At 56.8% G+C, this 24,190-nt stretch overlaps 7 protein-coding genes across 7 annotated transcripts; 4 read left to right on the forward strand and 3 right to left on the reverse strand.

The window, feature by feature from the left end:
• Positions 1-5,255: 5,255 nt before the first annotated feature.
• B0T26DRAFT_679544 (uncharacterized protein) lies at positions 5,256-5,897 on the forward strand (the record flags this gene model as incomplete). Its single annotated transcript, XM_060440367.1, has 3 exons — positions 5,256-5,360; positions 5,411-5,485; positions 5,682-5,897. The coding sequence occupies 3 exons, from the start codon at positions 5,256-5,258 to the stop codon at positions 5,895-5,897; spliced, it is 396 nt and encodes a 131-aa protein (XP_060293549.1).
• Positions 5,898-6,522: 625 nt separating this feature from the next.
• Positions 6,523-7,557, forward strand: B0T26DRAFT_724400 (uncharacterized protein). The gene is made up of 2 exons (XM_060442691.1): positions 6,523-6,665; positions 6,718-7,557. The coding sequence occupies exon 2, from the start codon at positions 6,783-6,785 to the stop codon at positions 7,503-7,505; it is 723 nt and encodes a 240-aa protein (XP_060293550.1). The 5' UTR covers positions 6,523-6,665; positions 6,718-6,782; the 3' UTR covers positions 7,506-7,557.
• Positions 7,558-7,992: 435 nt separating this feature from the next.
• Positions 7,993-9,832, forward strand: B0T26DRAFT_724401 (lariat debranching enzyme, C-terminal domain-containing protein). Its single transcript, XM_060442692.1, has 2 exons — positions 7,993-8,219; positions 8,272-9,832. The coding sequence occupies exons 1-2, from the start codon at positions 8,166-8,168 to the stop codon at positions 9,556-9,558; spliced, it is 1,341 nt and encodes a 446-aa protein (XP_060293551.1). The 5' UTR covers positions 7,993-8,165; the 3' UTR covers positions 9,559-9,832.
• A 231-nt stretch (positions 9,833-10,063) lies between these two features.
• B0T26DRAFT_836456 (cytochrome P450 monooxygenase) lies at positions 10,064-12,414 on the reverse strand. Its single transcript, XM_060447513.1, has 5 exons — positions 12,214-12,414; positions 11,293-12,132; positions 10,945-11,253; positions 10,655-10,860; positions 10,064-10,574 (listed from the first exon to the last, which is right to left on the reverse strand). Exons 1-5 carry the CDS (start codon positions 12,262-12,264, stop codon positions 10,406-10,408), a joined length of 1,575 nt encoding a protein of 524 aa, XP_060293552.1. The 5' UTR covers positions 12,265-12,414; the 3' UTR covers positions 10,064-10,405.
• A 2,264-nt stretch (positions 12,415-14,678) lies between these two features.
• B0T26DRAFT_743359 (uncharacterized protein) lies at positions 14,679-15,980 on the reverse strand (the record flags this gene model as incomplete). The annotated part of the gene is made up of 3 exons (XM_060444245.1): positions 14,679-14,806; positions 14,876-15,069; positions 15,253-15,980. The coding sequence occupies 3 exons, from the start codon at positions 15,978-15,980 to the stop codon at positions 14,679-14,681; spliced, it is 1,050 nt and encodes a 349-aa protein (XP_060293553.1).
• Positions 15,981-16,606: 626 nt separating this feature from the next.
• On the forward strand, positions 16,607-18,559 carry B0T26DRAFT_836463 (aldehyde dehydrogenase domain-containing protein). Its single transcript, XM_060447514.1, has 3 exons — positions 16,607-16,855; positions 16,929-16,998; positions 17,070-18,559. Exons 1-3 carry the CDS (start codon positions 16,808-16,810, stop codon positions 18,413-18,415), a joined length of 1,464 nt encoding a protein of 487 aa, XP_060293554.1. The 5' UTR covers positions 16,607-16,807; the 3' UTR covers positions 18,416-18,559.
• A 382-nt stretch (positions 18,560-18,941) lies between these two features.
• On the reverse strand, positions 18,942-20,800 carry B0T26DRAFT_724413 (FAD/NAD(P)-binding domain-containing protein). Its single transcript, XM_060442693.1, has 3 exons — positions 20,053-20,800; positions 19,360-19,842; positions 18,942-19,251 (listed from the first exon to the last, which is right to left on the reverse strand). The coding sequence occupies exons 1-3, from the start codon at positions 20,637-20,639 to the stop codon at positions 18,993-18,995; spliced, it is 1,329 nt and encodes a 442-aa protein (XP_060293555.1). The 5' UTR covers positions 20,640-20,800; the 3' UTR covers positions 18,942-18,992.
• Between the last annotated feature and the right edge of the window lie 3,390 nt (positions 20,801-24,190).

Consider the following 24,190-nt stretch of genomic DNA (forward strand, 5'->3'; position numbering starts at 1 on the left):
ATTGTGGTCGAAATCCGGGAAGTAAGAGGCAATCCCCCCTACCGCGACGGATGGCCTGTGCCAGACAAAGCTGTCCCACTCCCAAACCCAAATTAGTAATTCCCAAGGCGATCCTTCCTTCGACGGCCTCACGACATAGCAAAGGGGCATTGATGTCCCGATGTCTTAGATCGAAGGCACCAGTCTAGCCAGATATCTGACAGGTTTAGGTCTCTGATTTACTCATTGATGCATGGAGTGCCGCATTCGGTCGGGCTTATTATGCAAGTTAACTACACATATGCCGCCCAACTACCAACCAAGAGGTAAGCCAATACTCCATATACAATACTCTAACCGGTTCTTCCCGGGATGCCACGTCATCGGGTACGTGTTAATAGGCCGCTTGTCTGTCTCGTGGGAGGATTTCTAAACGGCGGGGGGCTCGCGTCTAGTATATGTATAATCATCACATTCGCCGCACAGCGATCATTCTCGTCTCTAGATTCCACCATCCTCAAGCAAAAGTATTAAGTGTATCACTCAACTAATAAGTATATCGTTCAACGCCAGGAACACCAACATCAAATTTTGGCTTGATTATAGGGCTTCTGCATCACTGAGTATTTATCGACTTTCTTACGCGGCCATGCCGACACGAGGGTCATTTGACACCACTGACTGGCCGGCCCCAGAGCCGGCCCCGAACCCGGCTCCGGCTCCCACAACTGGGAATAAACGAAGCTGATCCTCCCGTATAAGGCACCCGTGGTGAGTTTATCTTCTCTTGTATCGTGAAGATATTGGGCTATCTGGTGGTCCTTAATAACTGTTGTGCGAATCGTTAAATTAGGAGTTGGTGGATATGGAGAGACAAACAACTTTTACTTCGACGCAATTATTAGTGTTGGACGTTGCATCAACTTTGATAAGAATGGAGGAATGTTTTCTTGGCGAGCAAGTGACAGTAGCTCTAGTATGGCAAATGACTTGAGATTTTGTAATTATGCTTTGCACCATGTTCGAAGAGAGAAGTGGTTGGAGACTCTACATTGCGAACTCTGTGATATTTTCTACTGATTAAGTGGACCGGCCTTTAGACTGAGGCTACGCAATGCACTGGCGTGCAGGCGATGTTCTCTTCATTCAACTGCTGCACTCTTCATTCAGCTGCTGCAATTGAACCAGCCCCTTGCGAGCTTATCTATCTCCAGGAGTTCCCATACGCTTTGGTCCGTGGCGCTTGAAGGTTGTGGAAGGTTTGGGCCGAGCCTTGACGACAAGACGGTCAGTGCAGATGCCCAAGCAACTAAGGTAGAGACGTCGGCGGCGGAGGTCAATCCTGTGGCTTCATAAACGTAATGCGTCTGTTGGCCAGGCATCTCGGCTCTTTCCTGAGCTGCGCTCTCAGGTAGTTCGGCAACGCGGTGCACGACTTTGTCCGCAGGTAGCTCGGTTGGGCCACACAAGTCCAACCTGACGCCTCCTCGCGGCGCGGCCTAGACACGTCAATTCAGTTGACGGCCAAGTTCGGGAAACGACATTGTACTCTTCGACCGCCGCGCACGCTGCCAGGAGCGTTTTCACCGAATCTTGAGCTCTGCCAGACCGACCGAGTGCGCCCCGACCGAGTGTGCCCCGACCGGCACCCTCACGACAAACCGTCTCGAGTCGATCTTGGGCGTACATTAGATGAGCGCGGTTGTATGGTGAGACCCCCGTGGCTGCCACTGTGCCCGAGCAGTTTGCCATACATGGAGCGCCAGCGGTTCAATGGGCATAACCTGTGAAACCTCACCGACTTTCCGGATGCGGTAACTTGTGTCGGAAGAAGCCGAGCCACGTTACCCGGCTGACTATTTCCGGCTCTACACTCAAGGACAAAGACCCCATTTTCCCCTATAAAGCAGGGCACTTAGAATTCACGGCCTTTCTTCCTTCTTCCGAATACGAGCACTCTCTGACGAGTACACTCGTGGAGGCAGAAGGAACTAATAACTGCTCTCCACAAACCCGAAGAAGCGGAGTAGCCACTATATACAGAAGTGGTTGATCAAAAGAGAGAAAAGGAAAAAAGGAATCAACGAGACTGCATTTGGTGAGGGTAAAGAAACCCCTTGTTGCCATGGACCCCCGAATCCTGCGCCTGCAAGCCACTCGGCCCGGCCTATTGCTATGCCCCGTCGCCCGCAGCCTCGGACTCCAGGATCGCGCTCGGAACCTGTTGAATCCTTCGGTCTCATCTTGACCATGGTTCGGCCCATGCCGTCTACTTTAATTGGTCAGGCGGCGTCGTCTGATCTTCCTGAGGCGGGCTCCAACATCTCATGTTCCAGGCTCTAGTTATGTAGGCCGAAGGCAAAACAAACACAAAACAAAATGAAAGAAAACGAGAAACAAACCACGGTGTGGTCGAGGTTCGTGGATCCGCATCGTGGTTCATAGTCCAGAGCATTAATTTCCATCTCATTTAAAACTTGCCGCGGCCGCTGGTCAAGATGGCTGGACGCGAGTTCATTACCCCCAGCACTTGTTTGTCCTTGCTCTCCAAGACACCGTCCCGCGCCCCGTGTCCCTATTTTGATTCAATATAATTCTGGGCATCCTTTAAGAAAACACTTCACGACTAATTATATGCATCCCGGGTAAAGTCTCACCAAACCTAGCTAGGGCAAGAGTGGCCAAGTAGTCTTCTATTGGCCACGTAAGGAACGAACGCCACGGAAGTCCCGAAGCATCGCCAACCCATGTCTCAAATCCTGACTACCCTTTTGCATTTCGAAGGACCTTATAAATCGAATGATGGACTTGAAGGCACACGCCCCGTCGTTAAGCAAGCCGAGAACCTTATCGAAGCTAAACTTGTCATGATCACGCTGCTAGCGGACGCTGGGATAGGGGCGACTCCGCAACTCGACTGTTACGTAACGGGTCGCATGGCCTTTTTCTACCAGCGGGCTGACTGTGCGGTTTCAGTGGTTGATCTTCGTATCAACTGGGATGCGGAGAGAATCTTGACCGCTATGAATAGACAGGCAACAGGAAGAGGACCGATAAAAGAACTATACCACAGGTCCGCGCGCGCGCAATACTCCCTCTTCCCCTCACCGAGCTTCTTTGGCAGAGGTATCTAGACCGGCTAATTAATGCCATTCATGCAACAATAGCGTCCGAATCCATAAAACTAAGTGGGCCAACGGCTGGCCTATCCAGTTTCAAGTTAAAGTTAGAGGGCCAGAACCGATTCATGTTAACGTGTGGCCGCCATGTAATATAGCGTCCTTCAAGTCAGGTTATACATAGGCACGGGCTGACTTCTTTTCTCTAGTCATCACTCCGGATAAGGGACGAAGAGACCATGAAGAACGTCTTGGAGATATGGACGGCTTCGACTTCGAGTTCAACAGAAAACGTGGTTACACCAATGCCGCAAAGAATCTCCAGGATAAGCTTTATGAGCTTGGGGACCGGAAGGACGCTTTATTAAAACCGCCTCTATACAAAGAGATCTTGTTCATGCTAGAGGACCCGAATGTGCATCAATTGCTGACAAAGTGGGGATTGGGAAAAGAAGAATTGCAGCTCGATGGGTTAGATCACTTTCGGGATTACGCAAAGCAGATAGATGAGAACGATCAGAAAGCCAAGTGGGATAAACTGGTAAAAACCTTGGGAAAGAGCATACCAGCTGAGATGCGTGGGCGGTTTAGTTCAATTTAAAACTTCAAAGCCTAGAGACTAGATCTTTTCAGGAGTAACTCGTCCTTGAGAAAATGTGGCATTTTTGATGTGAGTCTATTCAATACTGAATCTCATATGGCTCTTGCTTAGCGTGAACCCTTCCGGATGCAAGGCAGGGTTTCCACCGAGGCCGAAGCAGAGAACGCCCGTATCCATGGACGACGGAACGGAGTTTGGGCTTCTTTCTACCACGTTTCCTAGACACTACCAGAACTTCCATTTTTGTCGCAAAGGGTTCTTCTATTCTGCTCGGGCTCCCATCTATTTTCTACATTCTTACAAGCCAAACCAACCCCCCCGCCCCAAAGAAAGGGCCCAGGTGCTGTATTATCCATGCAATAATGAGTATGTCTCCACTAGAAGTGTTGTAAATCGCGTCGAAGCGTTAGCAAATTGAACAATGGAATTGTGACACCTCGCTCCAGTCCATCAGTTATAGTAATTACCAAGCCGACATCCTGAAAGTGGGTGGGAGCTCTGTTGAGCCTTGACGAAGCACCGGAAACAGATACCCCGCACTCAATTAAGAAAGGGCTGTGGGAAGATTGCTGCCGCTGCTGAGGCCATGGCGGTCATGCAGCCGGACCTTGCCATTGTTACGTAATCAAGTGCAGCTAAGTGCACGGACCTACCACACTCATTTAGGTGCTCGCAGGGCATCTTAGCTTCCTGAGAATCATCTTCCTTTACACACAATCTCATAATGCCACGTTTAGCCACAACAATGATAGCTGCGACTACAACGTCGTAGCGACCTATACCATACCATAATCGAGCTCGTCAGGCGCCGAAAGGACGATTTTTCTCCTTTCGCTGGCCAGGAAAGCCCACCAAAGTCTTCCGCGCGCACCACAGCACCGTACCCTGTCTTCGGTTTTCCATCAATTGTGCATCGTTTTCCATCAATTGCGTATCGTTTTCCATCAATTGCGCATCCTTTTCCATCCCCTTCCATGAAGCACACTCACCTCTGCATCTCCCTGTGACCATTGAAACCTGCATTTTCACACCCGGCCATTTCCTGTGAACCCGTGCCAGAACCCCGCGATCTGACCCAGTAATTGGCCCTTTTTTGCCCAGTTTAATTAATTCCTAGGCCCCGCCCGCAAAACCCTGCACGAGCCCGCAGTAGCATAGACTACCGGTTCGTAATATAGCAAAGACCTATAGAGACTACTATACCTATACCCAATCCTATATAATTTTGTTAATGGATCTATAGCCCCGCGAGTATCTCGTCGGAACCTAAATCCTTTACTATATTGCAAGGAAAGAGCCCCAATGCCACACACACGACCAACTCGCTCGCGTACCGAGCGGGCCAAGACCTCACTCCTTTGTCAATGGCCCACCCTGCACTCTGTCATGTATATAAGCAGTGGCCCTCGCCCCTTCCTTTGCGAGGGCCAGGTTGAAATCTCTTACCAATACCAGCCATTGCTCGCTCTCTTCAGTACCTTCATTGTGACCACCTTGATCAGGCGTACCTGCCTTCACTTACAAAGACATCCGTGGTCTACCCACACTGGACCGAAATGCAGGCCATGTTGCGGCTGGCGCCACATCCGCACGTCTTGGCCATCGACTGCGCCGTGCTCGACGAGATTGAGCGCAAGCGCGTGGCCGGCTTCACGATGTGCGTCATTTCAAACGGGGGTCTCGGCCCTTTAAACTTAAATGGTTGCGGTAGTTGATGCAGGCCGTCGACGACCTGAACCTCAAGTTCGGCGTTTTGCACGAAAACTTTCGCTCCCGCAAGTTCCTAGTCGACAGATACGGACAACGTTTTGCTTACCGACTTTGTCATGGCCGCCATGGTCGGGCAGACCATCGACGAGAGAGGTGGAGTCTTGGGGAGAATATTGCCCTCCATTGAAAGACCGCTAAGGAATGATGTCAAGGCGTCATGATGTTCCGCTACGAGATTGTCACTCGATCCGCCTTCTACACAGACTTCCTAGACATATTTGGATATTGAATTGGTCGACGAGGCCGACATGGTCAGGCAAGACAAGTGGATCAAGCACCCGGAAGTGGAGCTCGACCACGACATTGAAGTTTTCTATCAAGAGATGATGCGGCGGGTGAGGAGGCGGCGGCCAGATGGTACTCAGGCCCTGGGAGCGTCCTATGTCCGTGCTAGCCGATCATGCGAGGATCTTGCTTGCCACAGGTAGGTACCTGGATGACTTGGACGGGGTAGATCAAAGCCCTCCCTGACGAACCGAGATCTATAATTTCTGAATCATCTTCACAACAGTGCACTAATTATCCAATTCTGCCAATCTGAGGGGCTCGATCATGCATTAGCAGGGTCTCTCGCACTTCTTTCTAATTATAATTATGGTACATGATTCTTAACACTTACATCTTTTTTATCTCCAGTTGTACATAACAACATTGTCCTGGTTTCGAATCCGAATCTCTGTCAACTTTCCAGGCTCTTCAGCCATCCACGTTAGCCATCCACGTTAGCCATCGCCACAATGTTGAAATCCGTGCCATTCAGGGACGCGTTGCGGCAATGCCCGCGCCAAGCGAGCGGCAAGCGGTTTCATGTTGGGCCCAAATCCATCTCATGTCTGTTGGCCTTCGTTTCGGCCATGGCTTTCGCATCTGATGTTTCGTGCCGACCGTCTGGTCTTGGGAGCCAAGCTAATTACGCACAATATTGTACACGTCCTGTACTGGTGTCGGTTGATCCGAGCCAGTCGTCCCACACCGCTCCCCGACGGAATGATGCGAGAGATTACGCTCGCGCCAATTGGCGAACCGCTTCTTTACCAAAAGTCCGCGCAGTAGGCCAAACGATGGTGCTTCGAAACGTCGCGACCGCCAACAAGGCGAGGACGCCTCAAGCTAGCAAAAACGCCGAAAAAAAAGACCGTCCAGGCTCCACATTGTCTGCTCAAGATAGTTATATATAACGAGGAACACTCTACTCTCTGGATAGTTGTATTTATCAGCTCACTCTTGATAAAATTCGACTTTACCTACCTCAATTCGCAGGTAATCATCATCAGTTCCCGCTGTGCCGGCCGCCGCGCAAAACTCCCTCCAGCATGCAAGCGACACCAAAGGGCGACCACGGTCCTTACCATCCTCCCTCCAATGTTGAGCTCGAATACAGATATAAGATGGAGAAAGCAACTTTTCCCCTGGGAGCTTTGAAATTCTTGGAGAATTTCATGCGACTTGTCTGTTCCGAGCAGGACCGGCTTAAGAAGTTGGAGAAGGTTGGGGAGTGGAAGTGGCAAGTAACGGGATTCAGCGCGTTACGCTTCTGCCCATTCGTAGATCCTGGCGCACCCATCCAGCAGGTTGACTTGGGTATCACATGGCCGATCAACATTTTTTTTGACGTGGTCAAAATATTGATGTTACGAGGATCCATTGAGGATCATTCATTTCAGATCGTAGCACCTCCCCTCGGCCTTGCATTCCCTGACGATACTAGTAAAGCACCATCACGCCAACCGGTCGAGATCATGCTTCATTACCACGGCCATGGCAGAGATCCAGACAGCTTACCGATCTGTGTACGGCATGATAGAGGTGCGCAAAGGTCCCGATTCCGAGTTCCGAGGCAATTATTTGAAGAGCTAACAAGGTCGGCGCAGGACCGGGAGCGTTTTCTGACGGGTCGGTCTTCCATGTTCAAAGTCTCCTCGTCGCACGACCACACAAGATGTTGCAGGATATGCTGGTGGCATATTACGAAGTGCCGGAGGGCGAAAACAAACGGAAAGAAAGATATTATTGTGAGATTGGAAACATTCTGGTAGAACTCCGCCACAAAATATCAAATGAGGCGCCCTTGAATGGATTCTTATACGGGCCCGAGTTTCTCAAGGATGCAGCCGCTAGGAATATGAGCAAGAATCTTTTAGACGACTGGCGGCCCTTCCTGTCTCCACCCGTCAAGGGTCAGGTCACTGGTAGCCACTGAGGACACTGGATACAGTGATGCACTCTTGAGACACGCAGTGTTTTTGGGGGTTTCTTTCTAACGGGCTTTGTATTTGGCACGCCCGAGTGGGTGGGAGGGGGGTGCCCGGGGGGGGCGGGGAGGGCGGGTGGGGGGGGGGGGGGGGGGGGTTACGCAAGATAGGGCTGAATCAGGTTGGCCATTCCCAGCCGAAAAAGGTTAGCAGAAACGTATTAGATAGCATCCAAGTGCAGAAAAGATGACTCTTTAACGCCTTTCAGGCTAGCTGCAAGTTCCTGAAGGACTGCAATGTCCGAGCTCCTCAGCCTCGCATAATTCGCACACAGTTGTCAGCGGTGAGTCACGGCGATGACTCCCGCCAAGGACAGCCCCTCGCCCGCTGGCACTCACACTATTAACACTGACAACCTCGAGGTATGAATGAAGGGTAAATCTAAATCTGCCTTACAGTTTGGGCCTCTGTGTCGACAAGAGTTCAACAGCTACACGATCGAGAATGGAAACGATAGGAGACTCAGACACAGGGCTCAAAGTCGCCGTCATCGGCTGCGTAAGTTGTACCATCCCCCTAACGCCCTCGCAAATCATTGCTAATGGTCTAGGGTCATGGGATGTTGGACACGATATACGCCACGCTCGAGGTCGAGTGTGCAACAAAGGGGTGGGCCCTCTGCGACCTCGATCTTCTCATCATCTGTGGGGACTTCCAGGCGGTCCGAAACAAACTGGACCTCAACTGCATGTCGGTCCCCTTCCGCTACCGAAAGCTGGGCGACTTTCACAAGTACTACAGCGGCGCCGCGCAAGCCCCCGTGCTCACGCTCGTCATCGGCGGCAACCACGAGGCGTCCAACTACCATTTCGAGCTCTACCACGGCGGCTGGCTCGCGCCCAACATCTACTACCTGGGCGCGGCGGGCGTGGTGCGGTACGGGCCGTGGCGCATCGCCGGCGTGTCGGGCATATACAACGCGCGCAACTACGGCAAGCCCCACGGCGAGCGCCTGCCGTACGACGGCGACGACGTCAGATGCGCGTACCACGTCCGCGAGTACGACGTCCAGCGCCTTCTGCACCTGCGCAGCCCCGTCGACATCGCCCTCAGCCACGACTGGCCTGCCTGGGTCGAGCTGTTTGGCGACCACGACGACTTTTACGCCACCAAGCCGCACTTCTTCGCCAGCGCGCTCGCCGACAAACTCGGGAGCAAGCCGGCTGCGGAGCTGCTGAGCCACCTGCGTCCGACGTACTGGTTCTCCGGCCACATGCACACGAGGTTTACTGCCACGGTGGACTTCGGCGATGGTCTTGGGATGGAAGATGCATTGCAGAGGTTGGACGACGTGCCGGAGAAACTCCGACGTGTCTTGCCCCGGGTCCCGAGAAGCAAGAAACCGCCGCCGCCTCCCGCGAGCACCGCCACCAAAACAGAGTTTCTCGCCCTCGACAAGGTCGGGTCAGATCCAACCTTCCAATGGCTCGAGCTCAGAAACCTCGACCACCGTCCGCACGCTGACAGCCTAGACGCAACGCCCTACCTAGACCGCACCGAGGCTGGAAAATCCAGTCTGCACTATGACGAAGAGTGGCTCGCCATCACGAGGGCCTGCGCCCCGGGTCTGAACATCGCAGACCCCGAAACCCACGTCGTGGCCCCGTCGACAGCGAGAAAGGTACCGGCGGCGTCTGTGGACAAGCATCGGCGGTGGGTCCGGGCGAACATTGTCGACAAGAAGCTTCTGCGGATCCCCTTCAACTTCGCGCCCCATGCGCCAGTGTACGACCCGGACTCGGAGGTGGACGCAAAGCAGCAGCCGCTGGAATATCCGAACCAGCAGACGGCGCAGTTCTACGATTTGCTGCAGATTCCCAACAAGTTTGCTGTGTAGTCACCAGCAGATGCCAGCGGGGAAGGGGCAGTGCACCTGAGGTCGGGATGGAACCAGTGACAAGCCAGGCAGGGTGACACGACATGAACCAATCAGGAGTTGAGCGTAGTCCTTGATTGAGTATCGAAAGACAAAATTGTGGCAGTGCAGTGGGCTGCAGTGGGCCGCAAAAAAATTATGCAGTGCTGTTGGAAAGCTGGCCCCAAAGTAGGCCAAAAATCGGTTTAATGTATTCCGTAAGTCATATTGTGTGTGTAAAGTCTTGGGGTAAGTCATGGGGACCTCTCAGCTGGGGACCCAATTTTACCCTGAAAAAAGAGGGGTTTTCCCGGGCTAGGCCCAGAAGGTTGCCCTGCATGCGCCTCCAGGACAGCTGCCGGCGGTTTCCGGGCTCAGTCAGGACCTCGAAAATCCAACAAGTGCACTCTTGTCGTTTTGCCACTGGGTTTACGGAGCATTTTCTAAAATAGATGACAGCAGCTTTCGACCAAATTCGATAATGAGCGAGTTTGATGCGGTAAGAAGTACTGAGAACCCAGATGATTATCCTCAGGGTTAGGGTTTACCCCGCACCTAGCATCGCAGTCATCAGGTACATATCGTCGACTTGCATTGCAATTTTTAGCTCGAAAGAGGCCCTGAAGCCAACCGCCACCGCTCCACACAAAGAACCTAACCTTGAGGGAACACTTTCAGTATTACACCCAGCTACTCCGTATTCCGTAAACTAACGGCAGCCACATAATTACAACTACTTCCAGCAACAAATTTTCTGAACCGTGAGTCGCTGAATCATTGCTATGTTCCCTTTCCGTCCCATCCGCGGCCAGCCGCACCACACAAACCCTCAAGACCTCTTCACCGGCGTCAGGCGGATCTTCAACGGACCCTTCATGGTGAGATTAAAGGAGCGGCAAGCATCGAGCCAGCGCTTCTCGTCGGCGGCGTCTGCAAGCGCGAGGTCAAAGTTCCAGATAAGGCGCGCGAGGATCAGGCGCATTTCGACGTAGGCCAGGCTAAGTACCACCACAGTCAGCATCATTTCACACACACACACACACACACACACACAGAGTGATTTATTTGGGGAACGCACTTCTTCCCGATGCAGTTGCGCGGCCCGACGGAGAAGGGCTGGAAGGCGTGCTGTCTGGCCTTGTTTACTTCGATCTTGTGGGCCGTCCTGTCTTCTGCAGAAGCAGTGCTGTCGTCGTCAAGCCAGCGCCCGGGGAGGAACTTCTCAGGTGACGTGAAGTTGCGCGAGCTGTGGAACATGGCCTGGGGCCAGATGTCGAGGCCCGTCTGTGTTTCGCATGGCCCAGTCAGCATTCCAAATCAATCACCAAAAACACAATCCCCAGGAAATGCACTCACCCCCTCGGGCACATATCGGCCGCAGATGGTATCACCCCCCGGCTGGCAGTCGCGCGGCAGCGGCGTCGGCACGGGCGGGAACAGGCGCATGGCCTCGTTGAGCACGGCGAGCATGTAGGGCAGGGCGTTGACCGAGAAAAAATCGATGTCGGCCTCGGCGGCGAAGGCGGCGCGCACCTCGGCCGCCAGCCGGCGCTGCACGTCCGGGAGCGTCGCCACATAGTACGCGGCGGCCGACAGCGCCGTGGCCGTGGTCTCGCTGCCGGCTAGCACTACTAGGCGCATGTTCTCGGCGATCTCGGTCGCCGACAGCGGGCGCAGCTTGCCGTCGAGGCCGGATCCCTTGTTGCCGTCAGCAACATCGTCGTCCTGCACGCCGGCGGCGCCCAGCGCGCCGACAAAGTCTGGGCGGCTTGTCTCGAGCTGCAGGCGCTGGTGGACGAGGTCGCGCGCGTACGCGGCCTGCCAGGCCTGGCCGCCGCCGAGGACCTTGGCGCGCACCAGCAGCTTGAGCAGCCACGGGGCGTGGCGGCGCAGCGACAGCAGCATGCCGAACTGCTCGACCGACTGGAAGATGGCTTCGACCCAGCCGTGGTACTGCTCGCCGGCGAGGCAGTCGAAGGGCGCGCCAAAGGCCAGGTCCCCGATGATGTCGAAGGTAGCGAAGTTGAAGTAGGCCGCCAGATCAACAATGGCGCTGCCGTCGGCGGCCGCGGCCGTGGCGTGCTCGTTGTCGTCGGCCAACGACGGACTGGCAGCTGTGTGCGCGCGCAGGCGGGTGAACAAGAGGTCGACGTACTGGGCGATGAGCGGCTGCTGGTCCTGCATGGATCTGGCAGAGAAGCCGTGGGCCAGGCTGCGGCGGTAGCGGGAGTGCTTCTCGCGGGAGGCGCCGAGGATGTTGTTGACCGAGTAGGCGTAGAAGTTGCCGTCCTTTCCGTTCTCGCCGTGGCCGCCCTTGCGGTGCCCGCGGATGTCGTCCCACGCGTCTGGGTGCGTGTAGCTGAGCCGGTCCGGCGCCACGCGTACCACGTCGCCGTACTGCTCGTGCACCCGCGTCAGGATCGCCGGGCCCCGCCCCGACAGCCACGCTTTGTTATACGGGATTTGTGAGGCTCGCCATAGCCACGGCCCCGGGTACCCGCGCAGGGGGTGCAGGAAGAGGTTGTAGAAGAGGTTGTATACGGCCGCGAGGACGCCCTGGATGCGTCGCCAGGTTGCAGTGCTAGGTTAGCAATGGGGGTGTGTCAAAGGGGTGCTACAGAAACGGGGGGCACTGACGAGTCCAGCAACTGCCACGGGCACGGCAATGAAGGGGGAGAAGCCAAACATGGTTTCAGCGTGCCGTGGTGGCTGGCCTGGACGAATATATGGTTTGAGGCGTCAAGGACCTACGTGGGTACTAGGTAGGACTATAGAGCATAGGGAGCAAGCTGCTTCAAATAGGAATGGACGGTTCAAATAGGAATGGGTGTTTCAAATAGGAATGGGTGCTTCAAATAGGAATAAGGCTCCTTCCGACTGTTCGGGTGGCGCTTGAGCGGTTCTTAAATGCGTGCCCGCTTGCTGTCGCAATACTGGCCGGCGTGGGCCGGCGGCATGAGACATGTGCATGTGATGGCCCTACCGGCACACAGTGTGCACAGCACCTCGTGCGGAGCTGCAGCTAGGTACCCTGATGTCCCTGCAGACCGGAAGCTCGTTGTTCTTTCATTGCTCGCCGTTCGATCCCAGGGCACCGCTCGATCCCAGGGATGCATGCACTGTTCGATTCGCTGGGTAGACCGGAATCGAGGACATGGCATGGCAAGAGGGGTTTGCAGGTTGCCAAAGCCCACTCTGTTGTTTGCTCCTAAGATGCGTCCTCGGGAGGGGGCGAGCATCGTGCGACACGTACTGTCATGCCATGTTTTGGTCGAAGAGTTCTCCAGCAGCTTAGGACTGTGTCAGTGGCTTTTCAACCAGCAACATGGTTCGCGGTGACCAGATGCCACAATTGCCGGCCAAACCAGCCACTTGTGCAATCACAGCGGGTGTAATGCGCAGTAGCACCACGTCGTGGCTACAGAGCCGGCAGGTTCGCTAGCTCTCCGGACTCCGCAAACAGGGCTCAAAATATCAGCGACTAAATAAGGTATTTCTCTGTCATGTCCACGGAGATACCCTGGGTCAACGTACATGTACCAGGGTCACGAAAATGCGGTTGGCCCTCCCTGCGTACTGCGTATCCAAGACATGCCGCGGGCGGAATCCCGATAAGACAGAGACGGCCAGACACCATATTGGAATCCAGTGACAGCTCCAGCTTAAGCCTTGGCGCCGAGGCAGCAGTGTGCCCAAAAGGCAGCTTTATTGCCCTCGATGCATTACATGTGCGTCGACTTGGCAGTAACGGAGTAACGGGACCTATAGCTGCCCAAGACATACATGTGCGACTACACTGTTTCCGCGCATTAACCGCGCCGTCAGCCACTCAGCGGCGGCCGTCAGCCTCTGTCTGCACTAGGTCGGCCAGTCTGCACACCACCGGAGGCACCAAAGCCCAGCTAGGCCTCGGGCACTCTCGGATTCGCACAGGGTACCGTTTAGAACGTGTTGGAAACCTATTGCACAGTAAATGCCCGTTTATTGTGGACACTGGGGAGAGTTCTGCAAGATTACTCAACCACCCTCAGTTTGTGATCCGACAGCCGAGGCCCGCAGCCATCGGTCCAGGAGTCTCGGGTCCATTTGAGCCGCCGTGCAACGCTGCAGACCTTGAAAGGCGGTTCGGCACTGTGGAGCAAGGCATTTTGTATTATTCTCGAGTCAATCAAGATTCTGCTCGGGACTTTGAAGGGGCGATTACTCAACATCAGACATCTGATGTCCACGACATCACAGACGATTTCTTCCCTTCTATACAACCAAACCAACCATTCAACCAACCAACCAACCAACCAATCAACCAATCAACCAATCAACCAATCAACCAATCAACCAATCGAGCATTAATTCTCGAGCCGATGGGTGCCGAACACGAGCAGTCAAAAAGTCGTGCGAAATCCGAGAACTGAACGGACTCGCAATTATTGCGCTGCAAGGGAGGGCGGGCCTGCTCTGGGGGTCTGTCGAACGAAATTTGAAACCACGGACCCAACAGGTGTAGTAACTAAAGAGGAGAGGGTGCGAGGGGAACTTACTGCACCAATCATGGACCACGCTTTACAATCAGAGACGACTGATGTCGGCCGACCACGGCCTTGTTTCCACACTTGCGTAAATGAAAGCCGGACTGGCTTGCCCTGTCCGTTACGGAGTATCTCGGCGATAGCTGGCGGCCACACAACGCTGGCTTGCAAAGCCCCATTCGGCTAGGTACAGGCGCAGCAGAGAGGCCAAGGGGCAGGACAGACGATGCGTCTTTCTTAAAAACTCATGAGCTGAATAAGACAGATAAGCAACCCGAACCATCGGTTGGATATCCGTTACGAGGGTGAGACAAAGCTCCTGAGTTTCATCCAACTAGCAAGAATGCTTCACCTGCTTAACCTCTTGTGGCTTGATCTCACACCACTTGCGGGGAAGAGACATGTACGTAAGCCCACGTAAGATTCTCGAACTCTTGTCTTGCATACGACGAGCCCGGTCGCCCAGGCACAGGTTGTAAGCAGGGGGCCAAGACAGATATTATATGCAGTTACGAGCCCCCGCCACGTCTACATGTGGCAGAACTCTCAGAACCGAACCGTCAGTCACAGACCAGCTCACAGCTCCAGAGGCAGCTTGAACAGCCTGATGGCATTGCCCCTCGCCACGGCCTCCTTCTCGTCAGCCGGCAGGTCGACCGTCTTCCACCAGTCCTGCGCCTCCTCGATGGTGTCGTAGGGGTAGTCTTTGCAGCGTCAGCACTCTACCAGTCACCGACCTGCGTCTCACGGGAACAATCTCGAACAGCACGTACCGATGGAAAACAGACACCGGTCGACGCCAATCGCGCCGATGCAGAACTTGAGCCCCGCTGTCGAAAAGTCGCCCGACGTCGTGATGGAGATGTTGTGCGTGAAGTAGTAGCTGTAGTCGTGCTTGGACGGCCGCGTCGCCTTCTTGACCGGCTTGTTGTACCAGTGGTCGGCGCGCCAGAGATTGAAGGGAATCCTGTTCGGGGAGTTGTCACGCAAAGGTAAGCCAAAGATCCCCAAACACTGCACCGTCCCGGCAGGGCCAGCGGTATCAGCAGCATTCTCGGGGAAACGGATGACCGACGAGCGGCCGTCTTCTTCCCCTCTTCCCTCTTGTACCGCGGGGAAGTGAAAAAAACGTAAACAACAAAAGACTCACCCCTCTCCCAGATGGCCGGCCACGACCTGCAGGCGCGGGTACAGATCGAAGATGCCGCTCGAGCACAGGGCGTACAGATGCATGCTGAGGTCGAGGTGGAACTGGACGGCAGCGCCGAGGATCTGCTTGCGGTCGCCGTAGCGGGTGCGCGGGACCAAGTCTTTGGCCGGCGGGTAGCGCGGGTGCATGTAGACGGGCACGCCGAGGTCGTCGACGGCCTGCCAGAAGGGGCGGAACTCTGGCGCGTCGTAGTACTTCTTGCCCTCTTCGTTTCCGCCCTCGGCGACGACCTGGTAGTCGTTGAGCATGACGCCGAACATGCCGAGGTCGCGGACGGCGCGGCGGGCCTCGGCGGCGGCGTCGGCGGCGTCGTGCATGGACACGCTGGCGAAGGCGCCGAAGCGGGCCGGGTTGGCGGCGACCTGGGTGGCGAGCCAGTCGTTGGCGTCGGCGGCCAGGCGGCGGGCCTTGGCCCGGTCCGGCTCGCCCTGTGCGCCCGGCGACGTCAGGCTGAGCAGCATGTACTCGACGCCGTGCGCGTCCATCTGCGCCAGCCGCGCCCCGTGGATGTCGAGCAGCTGCGGCGTGTGCCCGTGGTTGGCGCTGCCCGCCTTGGACGCGTCCTGCCCCGGGTTGAACAGCGTCGCGCTCTCCGCCATCCACGCGATGCCGTCCGGGTTGAGCACCGCCTCCTCGATGGCGATGGTGCCCTTGGGTGCCTTGGCCATTGCGGGTAGTCGGTGACGAGCTGCAGCTGTTTGCTTGTTGGTGAGCGAGTCAAGTTGTCTATTGATGTGTCCTGAAACGACGAACCAAGACGAGAATGACACAGGACACTGTGGAATGAGTATCGTTCGGGTCTCGCCCCGACCCCTGAAGACTCTCGTCGATAGATACGAAAATGAAACTGAAACAACTGTGCACTGACTGCCGTTGCCCGAGACGGATGACGCTTCCCGCACTCGGGGAACGGGGACGCGGACGTCTGCGGGGACATGGACGCAACTGCCGGCGGGGTGATATGGCAGCCCAGGTGGGCCGGTGCAGCAATATACCAGCCGCTCGAAGCTGGCAAAACGGTTATAAGGCCGCAGGCTTGATGGAGCAGCGGCGGGACTGCTAAGCCTGCTTGCCAGCGCCAGGGGCACTCACTATACACTGCAGTAGACAGCAACTGTACACTGCAGTAGACGCAGATTAATGCCCGGAGCCTGGTGACAAAATACGCCCGTCTTCCCCACCACCTCCTCGGATCCACGGCTAGAGGTGATATCCTAGCAAACAGCATATTGGCAAGACAACGTCGGCCAGCTGCTGCAGTCGGTTGTTCAAAAACAACGACAACACTGACAACAACAACACCGACAACAACACCGACAACAACAACAACAACAACGACAACAATAACGACAACGACAACAACAACATCGACAACAACAACAACGACAACAATAACGACAACGACAACAACAACAACAACATCAACAACAACGACAAAAACAACAACGACAACAACAACAAAAACAACAACGACAACAATAACAAAGCTGCCATCATGTCGGTCGCCGTCCCCGTGGCGCCGCGCTTGCTCATCAACGGAGAGGTACAGCCCCCAGCATGCTAGCCCTACCCACCTAATCATTAGACCGAGCTTGATCTGACTATCCGCTGCATAGCTCGTCGAAGCGTCCGACAAGAAGACGTTTCCCTTGTACAACCCAGCCACGCGAGAGCTCTCGGCAAATGGTGGGTACCGAGACAAAATCCCCCCCACCACGCAGCAGCCCTCTAACGAGTCTGATCCCCGACCCGCGCAGTCCCCGAAGCCAGCGAAGACGACACCAACGCGGCCGTGGCCGCGGCCAAGGCGGCCTTCCCGGCCTGGTCGGCAACAGACCCGGCCAAGCGCGGGGCGTGCCTCAAGAAGCTCGCAGGCCTGATCCGGGCGCACAACAGCGAACTGGCACGGCTCGAGGCCATCTCCATGGGGCTGCCCGTGTCGCGGTTCCACTACGGGCACTCGGCTGCCGCCCATCTCGACTTCTACGCCGAGGCGTGGCCGCTGATCCAGGGGCAGGCCAGCGTCAACACGCCGGGCCACGTCACCATGACGCTGCGGCAGCCGTACGGCGTCGTGGCGCTGATCATCCCGTGGAACGCGCCCGTGCACTTCTTCGCCAGCAAGGCGGCGCCGGCCCTCATCACCGGCAACACGGTCGTGGTCAAGACGAGCGAAAAGGCGCCGCTGGCGGTGGCGCGCATCGCCGAGCTGGCGCGCGAGGCCGGCTTCCCCCCGGGCGTGCTCAACGTGCTGTCGGGCCACGGCACGCCGGCCGGGCAGGTGCTGTCGCGGCACGGCGACGTGCGCGCGCTGTCGTTCACGGGGTCGAGCCGGACGGGCAAGCTGATCCAGCAGGAGGCGGCGCGCACCAACCTCAAGAAGGTCATCCTCGAGCTCGGCGGCAAGTCGCCGGCCATCGTGTTCGCCGACGCCGACCTCGAGCGCGCGGCCCAGCAGACGCAGGCCAGCATCCAGGCCAACAGCGGCCAGGTGTGCATGGCCAACTCGCGCGTGTACGTGGAGAAGGGCGCGGCGGCTCGGTTCGTCGCCGCATTCACCAAGCGCTTCGCCGCCGTGCGCGCCGGCGACCCGCTGGAGCCCGGCACGAACCACGGCCCGCAGGCCGACGAGGTGCAGTACCGCAGCGTCGTGGGGTATATCGAGGACGGCATCGCCGGCGGGGCGGGCGGCACGCTGGCGCTGGGCGGGCGCGGGACCCTCGACAGCACGGGCGGCTACTTTGTCGAGCCGACCGTCTTCGTCGACACGCCCGAGGACGCGCGGCTGCTGCGCGACGAGGTGTTTGGGCCCGTGGTGAGCATCAACACGTTCGAGACCGAGGCCGAGGCCGTCGCCAAGGCCAACGACTCCGAGTTCGGCTTGTACGCGGCCGTCTACACGGCCAACATCAGCCGCGCCCTGCGCGTCGCCAAGGCGCTGGAGAGCGGCTACGTGGGCATCAACTGCACGAGTCCGCTGACGGGCCGCGACCTGCCGTTTGGTGGCTACAAGGGCAGCGGCCAGGGGCGGGAAGGGCTGCTGTATAGCATGAGCAACTTTCTCGAGACCAAGAGCGTCATCATCCAGCTTGACGGCGAGTAGGGGCGGTCAGACGATACGGAAGTTGTTTTGTTGTTGTTGTGCACATGGAATCTGGTTGTCAGGGGTACTACGTAGACGTGCGTGGCAGATCAGGAGCACGATCAGGGATGATTGGGCAGGTGGTGCACCTAGGTAGGATGAGAGATGGTGCACCTAGGTAGGATGAGAGATGGTGCACCTAGGTAGGATGAGAGATGGTGCACCTAGGTAGGATGAGAGATGGTACACCTAGGTAGGATGATAAATGGAAAGAATCGTTGTGTGCACGCTGTCACCGAAATTCGTGAAAAGGGGGCTAACTGGAAAACCCGATATCCGTGTCATCTCGCTCTCGCTCTAATTACCACACGAGCTCTCCTTACCCTCATGCCTCCTTATCCTCATGCCTCCTTATCCTCATGCCTCCTTATCCTCATGCCTCCTTATCCTCATGCCTCCTTATCCTCATGCTCTCCTTATCCTCATGACTCTACCACAATCTCCCTCCATGTGCCAAAAACCGACACCCAACAACCCCCCCACCCCCCCTGTCTCCCTCCCTGACCTCCATAAACACCCGCAACACACTTGCACCACGTCAAACAGCAACAGCAGGCGGCGCCGGGCCGACAGGCAGCAGCGGCGCCGCTCTCCCGTCGGACGCGCCAGTGGTGACGCGCTTGAACACGTCGTCAAAGACGTCGCCGGCGTGGCCCTCGGCGTCGTGGTCGTGGATCCAGTCCTCGCGCCTGAAGGCGATGCTGGCCGGGTCCTCGGCGACCTTGGCCCAGTCGGTCTTGTGCCAGCGGTCGCGCGTCGTCTCGCCCGTCTTTTGCACGGCGCGCACGCGGTCGTACCTGCTCGCATCTGTCAGAAGCTCTGTCCCCGAGAGCGCAAGGGAAGGAAGAAAGACAGAAAGACAGAAGAAAGAAAGAAAGAAAGAAAGAAAGAAAGGAAACACGCACCGGATCTCCTGGTACGCCCTGACGGCGGCGGGCACATTCTCGCGGCCGCCGCGCTGCAGGCATACGGCAATGGTGACGCCGTCCTCCATGGCCTGGGTGGCGCCCTGGGCGCTGGTGGGCAGGAAGGGATGGGCGGCGTCGCCGAGCAGCAGGATGCGGGCGTGGTGGCTGACCCAGGTGGGTAGCGGGTCGCGGTACACGAGCTTCCAGTCGACGAGCGCGGGCGTCTTCTCGACGATGGCGCGGCACACGGGGTCCCAGCCCTCGAGCACCTTGTAGACGTCCTCCAGCTTGCCCGGGAACGACCACGACTCGTCAATGTCGTGCTCGTCGCGGTGCGTCAGCACCCAGCAGCAGTCGCTGCCGTTCTTGATGGTGCTGAACAGGAAGTGCACGTCGGGCCCAATCCACCCGTTGAACGTGTCGCCCTTCTCGCAGAACTCCTTGGTGCGCGGGTCCGCGATCATGTCCGTGTTGGGGAACCTGTCGTCCGTTAGACAGCCAAAGAGGTGGAGAAAGGGAGGGAGAGAGAGGGGGGAGGAGAGAGAGAGGGAGAGAGAGAGAGAGAGAGAGAGAGAGAGAGAGAGAGAGAGAGAGAGAGAGAGAGAGAGAGAGAGAGACAGAGAGAGAGACAGAAAGAGAGAGAGAGAAAGACAGAAAGAGAGAAAGAAAGAGAGAGACCCCAAGACTCACCACGCCCGCCACACGGCGTACCCGCTGCTCTTGGGCTTGTCGACGTAGCCCAGCACCAGCTCGCGCGCCTTGGAGCGTACGCCGTCGGCGCCAATGACGATGTCGGCAAACACCTTCTCGCCCGACTGGAGCACGATGCCCGCTCTCTCGGCATCCTCAAAGTACTCCTCGACGAGCTGGCCGAGGTGGATGGGGATGCCGAGCTCGTCGCGCGCGTAGTTGAAGACAACCTGGTGCAGCTCGCCGCGGTGGCCGTTGAAGACGGGGGCGTCGGGCTTGTCGGGCGGGGTGATCTGGTGGTAGACCACCTCGCCCGTGTCGTACTTGTGGATGCGGAAGCCGTATCCGCGCAGGTCGATGCTCAGCGCCCGCAGCCGCCGCGCCACGGCCCCCGACGCCCACCGGTTGAAGATGCGCCCGCCGTTGGCACCGAACGAGATGATATCGCCCAGCGTCTTGAGCTCGGGGAAGTTCTCGTACACCTCCACGTCGTGGCCCTTGAGGTGGCACTCGATGGCCGCCGTCAGCCCCCCGAACCCGGCCCCGACCACCACCACCTTGACGCCCGTCTTGGGAGCCGCCGCCATGCCGACCTTGACCTTGTGCCTTCTGGAGAGCTTGTAGGTATACGCAGCTGTCTGTCCCTCGGAGTTGGTGGTAATGAAGCGAGTCGCAGCCAAGTCTCGACTCGCAAGGTCTTGTCGATTAGAGACTTGGGAGAGGAGGGGTGAAGGCGAGAGCTTGGAGATGGGGTGAAGGCGAGAGCTTGGAGATGGGGTGAAGGCGAGAGCTTGGAGATGCGTAAATACAAGGCCCGATTGTGCCGCTGCCTTGATTAGATAGGTACCCAGCTACCCAGCTGCATAGGGCCCGGCCGTGTGTGCCCACGTTGCTGCTGCTGCTGCTGCTGCTGCTGCTGCTGCTGCTGCTGCTGCCGCCGCTGCTGCTGCCATGGCACTGTTGTCCCACTCCGTCGGCCAAGAATCAGCCTATGCCGGGCGGCCTGCTACAGCCGCTGCAAGTCAAGCAGCCAATTCTGCCGCCGACCCCTTTTGTCCTCCATCTGCCGAAGCCCGCAGGGGTTGGGGGCGAGGCACGTCGTATCCGCGAGTAGTGCGGGCGTGCGGGGCATCTCGCAACTGCTCCTCCTCTCCTCTCTCCTCTCTCCTCTCTCCTCTTGTTCCCCGCACGCCACGAGGCCAAGGCCGGTGTCCGTGGGTCAAGTCGCCAAGGCTGGCCGTCATGAAGCTAGTTAATTAGTACGGTGTAGGGTCGGCCATAGTTTGACGCGCCGGAGCGGGAAACCCGCCCGGGCGGGTGCATGGCGTCACCCGTCAGCTGATTCATCTGCGAGTGCCGCACTGTCATTGGTATGGCAATAGGAGGACGCCGTTTTCCGCGACTGGCGACTTCGTCATGTACCGGGGGAGGGCGGGTTGCTCGGAAACGGGTTTCCTGTTCAGTTCAATCTTGACATGTTTATTTTCCGTGCGACCTCAGAAGCTGCCTCTAAGGGGCGATAAACGTAGCGTTGACACCAACTCAATTTTATCCAATTCAATCGATCAAATATAGCCATTTAGAGCAATCAATTACACGATTTTGAGGTCAAATTGACCAATTCGTAGGGCCAAAATAATTGGCGGATTTTTTCGGATTTTCCTGGGTCCAGGGCGCTCCCTGATCAAGGCCAACCCTGTATTTTCCTGGGCCCAGGAAAGTCTCTGACTGCCGGGCAGGCGCAGGTCGCTGCATTGCACCGTCGAAGCTGCAATGCAACCATCACGACGTAAATAAACAGCCGAATCCGACCTTTCCACCGAATTCTTCCATTCCTACAGCGATTTCCTCGCGCCCGAACTACCGATAATATGCCTGCCTCGACCGTTAGTACCGCGACCCTCTCCACAGGCTAAAAGCGGGCATTTGACGCCCTAAGGAAGCCATCGCGAATCTCGATACGATACGAGGAGTTGGTCAGATTTGATATCTAAGAGCTTGGGAATATGGAGATGAAGGACTGGCTCAAAATAATAATAATACGAGCGTTATATATACCGGAATACTGGGCGGGCAAGAAGAATACGAGGTCATCGTGGATTACTCCGTACGGCTATTGGCTTGTCTAGGTCGTCAACAACGTCATAAAAGAGGGAGCATGCTTCTAGGCATATCACTATTACGAGAAGGTCTTTACGGCCGTAATCACAAGCTCGGCGGCAGGCCATTTGCAAAAGGAGCATGCCGAAAGTTTCACGGCGAGGAAGACGGCGTTGAGGTCTAAGTCAACTGGGCTAAAAGAGGAACACCCTGGCTGCGGAACATGCAGGTGGCGCTTTTTTCGCCCGTGTAAGCCAGAGCACTCAACACAAATTACTACCGTTCAATGGAGCAGTTGTGTCTTAACACGGCAAATTCCGCAGCCAGGGTGTTCCGCTTTTGGCCTGGTTGACTTATGTCAGCGGACCCGGAGAGGGCATTCAGTAACGGTAAGCTGGTCTTCGGCATATAGAGATATGGAATGGGCGACGATAGCTTCAACGACATCATGTGTTTCGAAGGATTGGGTACGTTGACGAGCTTTTCCGGGCTTCGCAGCCTTTTTTTTACTATTTTGGACCTCTTTGACGACTTTTTACATCTTTTTTTGGTTGGAGCGGAAGACGCCGCCAAACATCACTAATTATTGCCATATCAATCAATTCTAGCCTCAACCCAGTCAAATATCCATGTTGGCGGCTCAATTCAACCAAATATGGCCTCAAGATTGAGTTGTTTGAGCCATTGCTAACGCTAGATAAAAGTCAATAACTATTGCCCACAGCTTCACACGAATTGAGCAGATTCTCAAGATTTGAGTTAAGGCAGGTATTCAACGCTCTTTCGGCTTTGCGGCTGCACAAGGTTAAGGAACAAAGGAAGGTCGTGTGATTATCCCCTTTCGTGCCATAAAATTCCGACAAAATCAAGAAATCCTCCCAGCCAATCCTATCCCCGGGGCAAATGCGCCCTAGTATATCTTAATCTCGCGGAAACCCGGGTCCTCTTCATCAGCTTTAATCTTTTGCACCATCTCGCCATACATGATGCCGTGCACGTAGGCCTCGCCCATCAGCCTGTACCCGTCGCGGTGCGGCCGGAGGATGAAGGGCATGTCGGCGCCGATAAGCACCGCGATGATGTCGCCGTCCTCGACGGCCGCCCTCGTCAGCCCAAAGTATCCCGCCTGCGACCGCACAAACCGGAAGCCCGCTCGCATGATGTAGCCCGAGTCGGTCCACCCGCTCATGGTGAGGTGCTCCCTGGCCAGGCCGGGGACGGGCGGGTCGCTGGCCGTGGGCGGGTCGCTGGCCGTGGGCGGGTCGCTGGCCGTGGGCGGATCCCACTTGGCTGGAAGGGCGGCGGGCTTCTCGCTTTGCTCTTCTCCGTCATCTCCGGAAGCTTTTATATCTCCTGAAGGCTCCATATCTGCATCAGAAACCCCGTCTCCCAAAACTGCGGCGTCTGCCAAAACTCTCGTATCTCCCGAAGCTTTCCCGCCTCCTGAAGCTTCCGCGTCGCCGGAAGCTTCCCCATCCCCAGCAGCTTCCCCATCCCCAGCAGTTTCCCCATCCCCAGCAGCTTCCCCATCCCCAGCAGTTTCCCCATCCCCAGCAGCTTCCCCATCCCCAGCAGCTTCCCCGTCTCCAGCATCCAGCTCCGACACAAAGTCGTCCGACGTGACCGTGTTCCACAGCTGCTGCATCTTGTCGGGCTCCGAAACACCCCTGTAGATGGCTGTCCAGAACGCCACGGCGACCGACTGCCCGTCGAAATACGGGTAGGGCGCGTCGTTGACCTCGCACCGGCCGCGGTCCGGGGCCAGCCCCGCGGCGGCCACCCAGGACAAGATGCAGTGCCCCCAGGACTCGTACGCCTCGACGGGCCCGCCGGCCGAGCCCCGCGTGTCGACCAGTATGTCGACAGTCTTGGCCCACACGCCGAGCACGCGGTCGGGCTCGTCGCCGTCGGGGTACAGTTCGCAGCTGTAGGCCAAGCGGCCCGTCGCGCTCGGCCGGCGCGGGTCGTTCTCGTAGCGGTACCACACGCTCTGCGGCTGCATCTTGGCGGACCAGTCGCACACCCACGACGGCAGCTG

The sequence above is a fragment of the Lasiosphaeria miniovina genome (assembly GCF_030549165.1).
Source record: "Lasiosphaeria miniovina strain SMH2392-1A chromosome Unknown B0T26scaffold_6, whole genome shotgun sequence".
Taxonomy (NCBI): Eukaryota; Fungi; Ascomycota; class Sordariomycetes; order Sordariales; family Lasiosphaeriaceae; genus Lasiosphaeria; species Lasiosphaeria miniovina.

Excerpts from the sequence above, each read along its gene's own strand:
- B0T26DRAFT_724400 (XM_060442691.1), top strand. The coding sequence starts at position 6,783 with ATGCAAGCGACACCAAAGGGCGACCACGGTCCTTACCATCCTCCCTCC.
- B0T26DRAFT_724401 (XM_060442692.1), top strand. The coding sequence starts at position 8,166 with ATGGAAACGATAGGAGACTCAGACACAGGGCTCAAAGTCGCCGTCATC. Across the intron at positions 8,220-8,271 it reads AAGTCGCCGTCATCGGCTGC|GGTCATGGGATGTTGGACAC; the intron begins GTAAGTTGTACC and ends CTAATGGTCTAG.
- B0T26DRAFT_836456 (XM_060447513.1), bottom strand. The coding sequence starts at position 12,264 with ATGTTTGGCTTCTCCCCCTTCATTGCCGTGCCCGTGGCAGTTGCTGGA. Across the intron at positions 11,254-11,292 it reads CCGGCGTGCAGGACGACGAT|CTGCGCCCGCTGTCGGCGAC; the intron begins GTTGCTGACGGC and ends CTCGACGGCAAG. Across the intron at positions 10,575-10,654 it reads CGCAACTGCATCGGGAAGAA|CCTGGCCTACGTCGAAATGC; the intron begins GTGCGTTCCCCA and ends GGTGGTACTTAG.
- B0T26DRAFT_836463 (XM_060447514.1), top strand. The coding sequence starts at position 16,808 with ATGTCGGTCGCCGTCCCCGTGGCGCCGCGCTTGCTCATCAACGGAGAG. Across the intron at positions 16,856-16,928 it reads GCTTGCTCATCAACGGAGAG|CTCGTCGAAGCGTCCGACAA; the intron begins GTACAGCCCCCA and ends TCCGCTGCATAG. Across the intron at positions 16,999-17,069 it reads GCGAGAGCTCTCGGCAAATG|TCCCCGAAGCCAGCGAAGAC; the intron begins GTGGGTACCGAG and ends CGACCCGCGCAG.
- B0T26DRAFT_724413 (XM_060442693.1), bottom strand. The coding sequence starts at position 20,639 with ATGGCGGCGGCTCCCAAGACGGGCGTCAAGGTGGTGGTGGTCGGGGCC. Across the intron at positions 19,843-20,052 it reads TACGCCGTGTGGCGGGCGTG|GTTCCCCAACACGGACATGA; the intron begins GTGAGTCTTGGG and ends AACGGACGACAG. Across the intron at positions 19,252-19,359 it reads AGGGCGTACCAGGAGATCCG|GTACGACCGCGTGCGCGCCG; the intron begins GTGCGTGTTTCC and ends AGATGCGAGCAG.